Source organism: Erithacus rubecula, assembly GCF_903797595.1.
Source record: "Erithacus rubecula genome assembly, chromosome: 33".
NCBI classification, from domain to species: Eukaryota; Metazoa; Chordata; class Aves; order Passeriformes; family Muscicapidae; genus Erithacus; species Erithacus rubecula.
In genome coordinates, this window is record NC_136683.1 from 1 (window position 1) to 12341 (window position 12341).

Consider the following 12341-nt stretch of genomic DNA (forward strand, 5'->3'; position numbering starts at 1 on the left):
CTGGACAGTTTCTGAAAGGGCTATCTTCGACCAAGGAATTATTTGGCTTTTGACTGGGAATTACCACCAGTTGAGAATAATTTCAGAAACCCACAACGGTGGGGACTAATAAGGGTAACTCCTTGCTTTTTGTGTGGGCTGATTATTTTTCATTGTGGACCAGGATGACAACCAAGTTGGGTCCTTCGCCTCTGTAGAGGGTGCAACAAGGGATGGTATTGTATATCTAATAAAAGGAGACCTATGTGCCCCAGGTGTGGCCTGGAACTCCTGAGATTTTATAATTGGGATGTAGCACATGATCAGTTCGAGATAGTGAGTCCAGTCTGTGGGTAAGGTTTAAAGCCGGAGAATTTGGATATTTTTGAAAAAGACTGGGAATGGTGCCAGCTTGGTAAAATGAATTATAAGGCTCCCCTTGTAGTTTAACTTTCAGTATTTGAGATACAAGTATGTATTTGTGGAATTTCTGCCTGGTAAAATAGGAGAAGGAAGCAGCCAGCTGTTTGAGCTATTGGAGAAGGGGAATTTCTAATAATTTAGAGGAGAGAGCAGAAATAATCAGGACTGCGTGTGCTCGGTATTTTCGGAGGGATTGTCGTTGGGTTGGTCAGGGGGGTGTGGTCAATGAGATTTGTCATTGGGGTGGTCAGTGGGTGTGGTCAGTGGGGTGTTGGCACTGGTTTCTAGGATTTGGGTGTGGTCAGTGAGTGTGTGTAGTGGTTATGGTCAGTGGGTGTGATCATTGGAGGTATGGTCATTTGGGTGGTGAGTGGGATGTGGTCAGTGGGTAAGGTCAGCAGGTGTGATCAGTCAGCGGGTGATCAGTGCGTCATCTGTTCCTATTTCTGTTCCATCATTCCTGATCTGATGAGGATGGATCCTCAGCCACTTGGAGGATGCTGATGAATTTTACTACTCCAGAGGCCTCTTCTTTCTTGAGCTCTTCAGTTCCAGAATTCAGTGACAAAGGCTCATACACATTTGTTAAAAACACCCATAAGAAAAGCTCCTGGGGATAACTTAAGTTTTCAAATCTTTGGTGGTTAATTGGATAGATTTCAAAAGTGTATTCCAAGTGAATATACTATATTGAATACAATGCCGAGAGAAGTGCTTTCTCCTGATTTTTTTCCTGTTTATAGATGGATATCAGAACTGTCCAACTGATATTGACCCCAGCACCTTCTAATGCAGTCTGAATAGATATGAAAATCAAGACCCTTCATGATGGTCAATCAATCACACTTTGTCCCCATCTCCATCTGCTCCTCACCATTTCCCTCATCCAGCCCCTCAGACTCCTGTGGACCAGGAGCAGTGCAACCAGCAGGCCCAGAGCAGTGATTCTTGCCCTGTGTTCAGCAGTGGCTGGGCAGCACCTCAAGTGCTGTGTCCAGTTCTAGGCCCCCAATTTAGGAATGACATGGAGGAGCTGGTGAGTGTCCAGAGAAGGGCTACAAGGCTGGTGAGGGATCTGGAACACAAGTCCTGTGAGTAGTAGCTGAGGGAGTTGGGGATGTTTATCCTGGACGAGTCTCAGAGGAGATCTCATCACCCTCTACAACTTCCTGACAGGAGGGTGCAGCCAGGTGGAGTTGGGCTCTTTCCCTAGGGAACAGTGACAGGACAAGAGGACACAGACTTAAAGCTGCCCCAAAGAAGGTTTAGGCTGGACATGAATAAATATTCTTCACAAAGAAGGTGATTGGGCATTTGAATGGGCTTCCCAGGGAGATGGATGAGTCACTGTCCCAGGAAGAGTTTCAGCATGGACTGGATGTGGCACTGAGTGCCATGGTCTGGGTGACAGGGTGGTGTTAGTCAGTTAGTTGGTTAGTTAGTTAGTTGGAAGTTTAAGATGTATCATTACAAGTTTGTGAAGTGTTATATCATTAGTTGAAAAATTGACATGGCAGCAAAGCCGTGGGAAGAAAGCAACTGGTGATAAAAGACATTAGCAAAGTTCATAGAAGTATGTGATTGGCTAAAAATCTAGTCTAAGGCATTGTAACTAAGAATGAGATGGCTTCCGATATTATGACACTTGGTGTAACACCTTTAATGTCTCACCCTTCTATGAGACTGGTGCAATAAAGCAATAAACTGTCTTTTACAATGTCTCTCAGTTGCTCATCTTTTGTTATAATGATCTGACTGGCATATTTTGGCTATCAGGCCTGCCAATTGAAATCAATAGGGATTCCAAGATACCAGGTCTACCCAAAAGAAATCAATAGGGATTTAAAGACACCAGGTCTACCCTGTTTAAGTCTAGGTGGATTTAGGGACACCTAGTCTATCCATTGAATTCAACAGGACTTTGTGGATTTTTGGTGCTAAAATGGGACAATTTGGGTAAATCTGGGGGAAATGTTGGGCTCAATTCCAGGAATTTCCCTTCCAGGATCATGATGCTGATTCTGTGGAAGTCCTGGATGAATTCCTGGAAGCCAATTTCGAATCCCTGATCCCACACCTGTGACCTGTGTTGGAGCTGTGCCCCCAGGTAAGCCCAAAAATCTCCATTTTCAGTTCAAATTCTGGGAATTCTGAAGCCAAAATCGAGATTTTTAGTAACAAAATTTTAGGGGCACTGGGTTTAGCCATTGAAGTCAATGGGAATTTATGGAAACCAGGTCCACCCAGTCAAAGCAATGTGGATTTTGGGGACACCAGTTCTAGGGGGCCCTAGGGGTTTTGGGTGATCCAGTTATCCAAGAGGTACCCAGGTGTATCCAAGTGATTTTTGCTGTGATCTAGGATATACTGTGGGCTACCCAGATGTATCCAGGTGATTTTTGTGGATGTTTAGGTGATGTTTGGAGCACCCAAGCGTCCCGACTCTCCTGGATGGGCTGGGAAAAGATAATGGCCACTGTTGCATCCTTTCAGTCAACATGGACACAGATGACCCTCCGTGGTGGGGGGGCTGTTGGGGGCACTCGAACATTCAGGGTTACCCCAAAACTCCAGGCGAGGGCCCCAGAGGTGGGAGGGAGCCCTGAGTTACCTCAGGAGATGATGCAGCGCAGGTACACCCAGGTGCTTTGTTCTGTGTGGTTGGTGCAGGTAGCATTCTGCACCGGCTCCAGCTCAGAGGTGGGCAAAGAGGGCACCCTGAAATCATAGGGGAGCAGCGGAGTCACCCAAATTGATGCACAGAAAAACTTTATAACCCACAAAGTAAATTATAGGTATGTATTTTATTCAGCACTGAGGTGCATGGGGGATAGCTCCTCCAAAAACATGCACACCTTTGGCAACCTGCGCCTCTTTTTATTCTCTACAAACTAGGATTGCACAATATGCCTAATACATATTAATTTCCTAATCCCCCCTGTCCCTGCTTCATATTAAAATTAGCTTCACTGCACTTTGTGATTGCACACTGCTTCTTGTTGGTTGTTCTGGTGGCTGTCTGGGATGAAGTAAGCAGTCTTCCTCTCAGTTTGAACTTTTAAACTCACCTTCTTTGCATATTAGTCTTAGGTTCCGTTCCAGACCTTAATACCAGTTTTTGCTGGTTCAAGGGTCTGAGGAATACCTGTTATCTGGAATGGGCCTCACTCTTCCATCCTGCTTGCACATTCATGGCCCTCTATCTTATCTTGAAGCCTTGCTCTGTCCTGTTCTTGCAAAGACAGTGAATGTTAAGCACTCAGAGAATCTTGCCAGTCCCCTTCTAGTTAAAGCATCCTCCTGTATTTTTACCCTTAACTCATTAATTTTAATTTTAATTTTCCCTGTATCAGTTTCACAATGGCTGCTTGATTCTATGAGCCCCAGAGCTTCATCCTTGACCCCTGGTTCCATAGGGGTCTGGAGTCACAATGGTCCCACTGAATCCATGAGGCACCAGAGTGTCACAATGGTCTCTTTGGTTCCATGAGGCTCCATGGTATCTCCATGGTGTCCTTGGATCTGCTACTGCCCTTGTATCAACTGACCCACGGTTCCATGAGGTTCTGAGTGTCACCATGGTTGCTGTCAGAGACTGGATGAGATCAATGTCCCAAACTCCTTGGGATGAGCTGTCAATCAGTCACACAGTGGGCTGGTGCTGACCCAGGCTCTGATTGCCAGAGCAATCACAATACCCACTTGCAGTAGGCCCATAAGGGACCAGAGGCTTAAAAAAACACGGAGCACATGCTCAATCCAAGTCCCTGCCTGCTCCTGTGGTCTGTGTCACCCCAAAGGCAATGCTCCACACTCATCCCTGGAGCCCCAGCCCAGCTCCTGAGTGACTAAATGACCAAAAGTCCTACCTGGGGGAAGGACCCAGGAAGACTAAGGAGAATTTAAGGCAGACCACTAGGCATGTGCACATCTTGATCCTACCTCCTCTTGGAATTTCTGTCTGAACAGTACTGGAATGCAAGAGTGTGTATCTCTGTATCTTTTTTGTCTTTCTCTCTGGTTTTCTATTTCTTCTGTTTCTGTCCTCTTCCAAATTTTGAGTAACTTGGGAAAGGGGAATTACTAGACAGCGCCATTGGCTGCTGAGATCCTGCCTGTTTCCCCCTCCCCCCAGAGTGTCCAGACCGGCCCATGGCATAGATGGAATGCTGCCCCTGATAAGTTTTTCCAAAAACTCCAGGGCCAAGGGGAAGGGGAGGCCATCAGCCTGTGAGTGCTGCCTCATAAGTTGATATGGTCCTCAAAAATATTTATGGGAAAACTGTAAGTCGAGGGAGGGATTTTTTGCACAGTGATCAGATTTACATTCTCCTGAAAGGCTAATTCACTGTGACACAGAGGACAGGAGAAAACTGTTTTCTTGTGGTAAAATCTCCATAGACTGATGAAAAGTTCTCCTCACCCAAGTAAATTGGTGAAAGGCTATTTATAGAGATGGTAAATGGACAGATCCGTTTCCGTATGTTGCCAGTGTGAAAGAAAAGAAGAGAAAGAAAAGAAATGTTCTGAAAAATTTATTGAGATTTTGTTTTTCTTGTAGTTTCTAGTAATAAAGTTTTTTCTTTGTACCTTTAAAGTTTGAGCTAGTTTTGTCTTTCTCCTAATCCCATCTCACAGCAGAAAATGAGTAAATAATTCTAGTGAGTGCACTGGCAATTTGGCCAATGTTAAATCCACAACAAACTTAATATTGAACTCTTCTTTCTTGACCTCTTCAGTTCAGGGATTCAGTGAGAAAAACTCAAAAGTATTTGTTCAAAACACCCAAACAAGAAAAGCCCCTGAGGATAATTTAAGTTTTCAATTCTTCTGTGATTAATTAGACAGATTTCAGTAGTGTATTCAAAGTGAATAGACTATATACTATATACTATATTGAAAACAATGCAGGGAGAAGCATTTTGTACTGATTTCTTTTCGTATTTATTGATTGATACCAGCAATGTCCAATTGATATTGAACCCCTGAAACTTCTAATGAAGTCTGAATAGATATGAAAATCAAGACCCTTCATGGATGACAATAAATACCACTTTATCCCCAACCTCTCCCTCTAATTCCCTCATCGAACACCTGGAACTACAATGGATTAGGAATGGTGTGGCCAGCAGGAACAGGACAGCGATGCTTCCCTTGTGTTCAGCACTAGTTGGGCAGCACCTCAAGTACTGTGTCCACTTCTGGGCCCCCAATTTAGGAAGGACATGGAGACGCTGGAGTGTGTCCAGAGAAGGGCAACAAGGCTGGTGAGGGGTCTGGAACACAAGTCCTGTGAGGATCAGCTGAGGGAGTTGGGGATGTTTATCCTGGAGGAAGCTCAGGTGAGACCTCATCACTCTCTGCAACTCCCTGACAGGAGGGTGCAGCCAGGTGGAGGTCAGGCTCTTTTTCCAGGGAACAGTCACAGGACAAGAGGAAGCAACATTAAGCTACACGAGGGGAAAATTTAGGCTGGGCATTAGGAAATACTCTTCACTGAAAGGGTGATTGGGCATTGGAATGGGCTGCCCGGGGAAGTGGGTGAGTCACCATCCCTGGACGTGTTTCAGGATAGACTGGATGTGGCACTGAGTGCCATGGTCTGGGTGACAAGCTGGTGTTGGGTCACAGGTTGGATGTGATGCTCTCAAAGTTCTTTTCCAGCCTGGGCGATTCTGTGATGATTGTGACACTGCAGGGCCCTGGGGAAGCAAGGGGACATTGTGACACTGCAGGGCCTCATGGAACTGAGAGGACCAGAGTGACACTGTGTACAACATCACACCACAGAGCCAAGGGGCCACTGTGACACTGTGGGGCTACATGGAAGCAAAGAATCCATTGTGACACTCTGGGCCCTCGTGGAACCACAGAGGCCACTGTGACACTACAGGGCCTTGTGGAACCAAGGGGCCATTGTACCACTGCAGAACCAAGGAGAGCCTTGTGAGAGCCTGGGGCCCAATGGAATCAAGGGATCATTGTTCTACTGCAAAGACTCTTGGAACTAAGGGAACAATTGTGACACTGTGATGCCCTATGGAACCAAGGGTCCCTCGTGACATTGCAGGATCTTGTGTAACCAGGGCTCTATTGTGATACTGCAGCACCAAGGAATTGATGGTGGCACTCGGAGGTCTTATGGAACCAAGGGTCCAGTGCTGCTCCTCATAGACTCAGGGAATGAAGGAAACATGTTTGACATTGTGGTGCCTCTTGGGACCAAGAGGCCATTGTGACACTGTGGAACCAAGGAGAGTATTACTGTACTGCGAGACCTCATGGAACCAAGGATCCACTGTGGTACTGCAGGGCTTTGGGGGACCAAAATGCCTTTGTGACACTGTGGGGCCCAGGGATCTAAGGGACTTTGGGATATCAAGGAGTCCCATGGAACCAAAGGGGCATTGTGAACAGGGGAGGACTCATGGAATCACAGAGACCATTGTGACATTTTAGGGCCTCGTAAGACCGTGGTGACAACATGCTGGGTGTGAGTGTGGGTTTTCTGGAGAGTAGAAGGGCTCTGCAGAGGGACCTGGACAGGCTGGATCCAGGGCCCAAATCCAACAAGGTGAGGTTTAACAAGTCCACATGCTGGGTCCTGCCCCTTGGCCACAACAACCCCTGCAATGCTACAGGCTGGAGATAGAACAGCAGCCAGGCAGAAAGGGACCTGGGTGCACTGATGGACAGCAGGTTGTACATGAGCCAGCAATGTGTCCAGCTGGCCAAGACGGCCAAAGGCTTCTGGCCTGGATCCGGAATGGTGTGGCCAGCAGGGTGTGGTGGTGCAGAGCTGGAGGTACCACCGAGTACAGAACTGACACCACTAGATCCCGAGATGGGGAGGAGATGGAGTGGGCCTTCAGGTTGGCAAAACACCCAGTCCTAGTAAACAGGAGACACAGCCAGCTGGCGGAGACAGGTGGAATATCTTTGTGCCATCCCTGATCAGAGGGGATTCTCAGCACAGCCCTGAAGATCTGCACATAGGAGAAAATAATGAACAGAAAACAAGTGAGTGCTAAACAGACATTTAACAGCAAGAAGCCCAAGTTCCCTGAGTTTTGAGTGTGAGCAGGGAGAGTTTGAGGATCTGTGGGATTTCACAGAAGAACTGGCCCAAGGCCATGCCCTGGCACAGGGGCAGGGAAAATGTATTGGCCGTGTGCAGCAGAGCATTGAGAAAGCCACTGGCCCAGGCAGCTGCTGCCATGTGGGCACAAGCTCTGCTTCCCAGGAGGGTCCCATAGTGCAGGGGATTGCAGATGGACATGTAGAGATCGTAGCACATGATGGTCACAAAGTTTTAATCTGCTCCAATGAAGAACAAAAAGAGAAATAATTCAGCAGCACATCCTGAGTAGGAGATATTCCTGGTGTCCCAGAGGGAATTGTGCATGGCTTTGGGGACAGTGGTGCAGATGGAGCCCAGGTCGCTGAGGGCCAGGTTGAGCAGGAAGAAGAACATGGGCAGCCTTGGGATGCTCAAGATTTTTTCAAGGGGATGTGTTACACCACAGCCCTGTCCTGGGAGGGAAATTCCTTTCGTCGTCTATCCAGTCTGGACTATCCCAGCTGCACTTGGCATTCATTCTTTCTTAGGTAGTTTTACACTATATCAAAAGTGTCTCTGAAACAGCTCATTAAACACTCTGATGGCTCTCCTCCACTGTCATCAGTCTCCACTCCACTGGGCACTGAGCTCCTTTGTCCCTATACTGTGGTCGTGTGACTGAAGCCTGCATACCTCACCTTGGGAGTTCTCTGGGCCCTCTCCAAAGTATTTACAATTGATAACATTGAGCTCATAATCTAAGAAAATCACCAGAGGAACAAGACCAGCCAGACCACTCTGTTCTGGCTACTTTTGTCTGGAAGCAATTCTTGGACAGATAGAATCTGGGAGGCCAAATCCCAGTTTTGACCGTTGGCCCTGGATGAGAAAGACAGTTTTTTTCCATAGGAAGTAAGGAATAGAGACTCAGTCTTTCAGGGGCAGATGAGAGGTGACCACCAGAGCCAAAGACAGCCATACCTGTTTGTCATGACAGCTTTTCTCTGAGAGAAACCCTTGCATACAGGGAGTTTTTTAGGGGCAGTACCAGTTTCAGCCATGGGCACCAGGAAGACAGAGAGTTCTTTTCCATAGGAAGGAAAGCCCAGATCCCCAGTGCTCCAGGAGCTGATGAGAGGCAGCCCTCTTCATGCAAAATTAATTTTGACCTGTCTGGTGGTCCATGGGAGGCCAAGCATGCCAGACCTTTTTCATGTCCCCTTGGTTCTGTGGGAACACACAGCATCACAATTGTCTCCATGATTCCATGGGGCCTGGCAGTGCCACAATGGTCTCCATGGATCCACGGTGCCCTGCAGGATCACAGCGGCCCTTTGGCTGCACAAGGCTCTGTAAAGCCACAATGGTCTTTTGGTTTCACAAAGCCCTGCTGTTTCACACTGGCCCTATGGGACCATGTGGCCCAGCAGTGTCAAAATGATGCCTGTGGTTCCACGAGCCCCCATGAGTCACAGTGTCACAATGATCCCTTGGATCCATGGTGCCCTACAGTGTCACAATGGTCCTTTGGTCACAATGGACTTCTAGGTCCATGAGCTTTCATAATCTCAACAACAGTTCTGCTGTGTCACCATGGACCCTGTGTCCCACAAGGTTCTGTAGTACAACATGGTCCCCTTGTTCCGTGAGATTCTGCAAAGTCACACTGGACTTCTTGGTTCTGTGGGGCCCAGCAGTGTCCCAATGTACCCATGGCTGCAGGAGATTCCATAGTGTCACCATGGCCTCCTTGGATCTGCAGTGTAACAATGGACCATTGGTTCCATGTGGTCCCTTAGTGTCACAATGGCCCCTTGGTTCCACGAGGCCTTTCTCTGTCACAATGTACTTTTTGTTGCATGAGGTTTCTCAGTGCCACAAGTGACCACAGATTCCATATGGCCCCGCTCTGACAAAAAGGATTTTGGTTCCATGCAACTGCACAGTGTCAAAAGGTCCCTTTGTTCCTTGAGGTTTCACAGTGTCACAGGTGACTCCTTGGTTCTGTGAGGCCCTGCTGTAACCAAATCTCCAAAATATCAGACTAAGACTTCTTAACACTAATTTGGTGTTAAAGTGGGCATCACTTTTTTCAGATCTCAGGTCCAATGTGGGATAACTCCGTAGCTTATGTGGACATGTCATTCTACACATCCAAGTTTGCTCAGCATCTAAGACACCTTTCCCTTGTTTGTCCTCTCCTGTCATCGCTGCCACCAGTGTTCTACTCTCACTGGAACCTGGGGACGCTTTCTCAATCATATCCCCCAGTGGGACCCATTAAAACTTCAAGAAACTTTGGACTTTAAAACTCACTTTGAATTCTGGAGAAGCTTTTTGTGCATACTCTGAGGGACTGAATCTTATGTAAACAGCACCAAAGCCCTGAGAGAGTCATTAAACTACTTGTGCTCTGTCTGTGCTGCTCAGCTGGGCCGAGCTCCTGGCACAGAGGGCAATCCTGACAACCAAGAAGAGCTTCAAAAAGACATTTCTTCTGAGGAGCAGCTCCTCTCCCTGCCCAGCAGGGCTGAGGGCACTGCCTGCAGCCACCCCAGGTACAGCACAGAGGCACAGAGAACTTCAATCACTCAGGGCTGGGAAGATGCTCAGAAGTGACTGGGGCAGAATCACTGCCAGCCCTTGACACAGGAAGCCTCTGGCTGCAAGACAAGGCAGCAGCAGCTCCTGCAGTGATCTCCTAAAGCTGGAACATCCCAATGCCTACAGACTGTGAGTACATTCTCTGATTCTCTCTTGTGTAGAGCAGCCAGGGGTGCCCAGGGTTCTCCTGCAGAGCAGGGTCCTGCAGCCCAGGGCACTGTGCTGGGGCAGGGACACTTCTGCCTGCCAGGGACAGCTCTCAGCCAGCCCTGGGAGCTGCCCCAGCACTGGGGGACAAGGTCTGGGTGGAAGGAGACAGCTGGTAAGGCTTGGAAGTGTTCTCCTTGCATGGTCAGGATGCTGCATTGTTCAGGGCTGCTCCCAGCATGACATTTAAATCCAAAAGATTTCCAATGAGATTTTACAGGGAGACTGCCAGGAAGCAGCAGTGTAAAAGGCAAATTCCTTCTTTTTTTTTAATCTACTGTTCTGGGTTGCCTGGATGGGAAATTTCACACTGATAATGCTCTCTCACTTCAGGATGATAAAAAACCAAGAAAATTCCTCAGATCTCAAAAATTAGGCAGTGACAAAAATCAGCACAGGACCCCTTAAATGCAGCATCTGCATTGCTTTTCCAGCATCCTTGGGGATGCTCTGACGTTGTCATCACAATTCTGCAGAGGCTGAGCTGGCCCTGGGCAGTGCCCTGTGCTGGGAGGGGTCTTCAGGGCAGTGCTGAGCCCCCAGGGCTGAACTGGGCTCTGGCAGCACTGGCAAAATCCAGCCCTGGGCACAGGGAAGCAGCTGCTGGCAGGGACAGATCCAGATAGTAGAGCCCTGGGCAGGCAGTGGGGGGAAAGTGCCACCAAGTTGGGCTGGGATATTTAAAGTCTCTCCAAACTGAACTATTCCACGACTGCTTTTTCTACAGATGCCCATGCCAAGACACAGCAAATGTCCAACAGCAGCTCCATCAACCACTTCCTCCTGCTGCCATTGGCAGACACGCGGCAGCTGCAGCTCCTGCACTTCTGCCTCTTCCTGGGCATCTCCCTGGCTGCCCTCCTGGCCAATGGCCTCATCATCAGCGCCGTAGCTTGCAGCCACCACCTGCACACCCCCATGTTCTTCTTTCGGCTCAACCTGGCCCTCACTGACCTGGGCTGCATCTGCACCACTGTGCCCAAAGCCATGCACAATTCCCTCTGGGACACCAGGAATATCTCCTACTCAGGATGTGCTGCTCAGGTTTTTCTGATTTTCTTCTTTCTTGGAGCAGAGCTTTCCCTCCTGACCATCATGTGCTACGACCGCTATGTGTCCATCTGCAAACCCCTACACTACGGGACCCTCCTGGGCAGCAGAGCTTGTGCCCACATGGCAGCAGCTGCCTGGGCCAGTGGCTTTCTCAATGCTCTGCTGCACACGGCCAATACATTTTCCCTGCCCCTGTGCCATGGCAATGCCCTGGGCCAGTTCTTCTGTGAAATCCCACAGATCCTCAAACTCTCCTGCTCACACTCAAAACTCAGGGAACTTGGGCTCATTGCTCTTAGTGACTGTTTAGTGTTTGGGCTTTTCCTGTTCATTGTTTTCTCCTATGTGCAGATCTTCAGGGCTGTGCTGAGGATTCCCTCTGAGCAGGGACGGCACAAAGCCTTTTCCACCTGCCTCCCTCACCTGGCTGTCGTATCCCTGTTAATCAGCACTGCCACATTTTCTCACCTGAAGCCCCCCTCCATGTCCTCGCCATCTTTGGATATGGCACTGTCAGTTCTGTACTCAGTGGTGTCTCCAGCTCTGAACCCCCTCATCTACAGCTTGAGGAACCAGGAGCTCAAGGTTGAAGTGTGGAGACTGATCACTAAACGATTTCAGAAACATTGACTTCTTTTCCAATTTCTGAAAAGCACTTGTAAAAAAGTAAATTGTGATAGCACTTTAAGGTTTGGTTGCAGGTTTTTTGTTTTGTTTTGGGTGTTTTTGTTTTTTTGGGTTTTTTTTTGGTCATTTTAATTTCTAAATATTTTACACAAAAAAAGCTCATTTTTTGTGTCATTTCTCTTTCTGTTTCACTTCAAATAAACTCAGATCCACAGACTGTTTCAATAAGGAACTGTGCTCTCAGAGGCTTTCAATGAAAAAAAAGATGTGCTAGCAAAAATTCCTCCACAGATGCCCCTTCAGTTCCCTCCTCTGGAGCTGCAGCAGCAATGTCTGTGTGCAGAGCTGAGGGCAGATCAGTGCTGGCACAGCAGCTGTGCCCAGCAGC

The 12341-nt window shown here is 48.1% G+C and overlaps 1 protein-coding gene across 1 annotated transcript; it reads left to right on the top strand.

The window, feature by feature from the left end:
- Positions 1-9843: 9843 nt before the first annotated feature.
- On the top strand, positions 9844-11956 carry LOC306813873 (olfactory receptor 14A16-like; the record flags this gene model as incomplete). The annotated part of the gene is made up of 2 exons (XM_079329537.1): positions 9844-10195; positions 11001-11956. Exons 1-2 carry the CDS (start codon positions 10183-10185, stop codon positions 11954-11956), a joined length of 969 nt encoding a protein of 322 aa, XP_079185663.1. The 5' UTR covers positions 9844-10182.
- Positions 11957-12341: the final 385 nt, after the last annotated feature.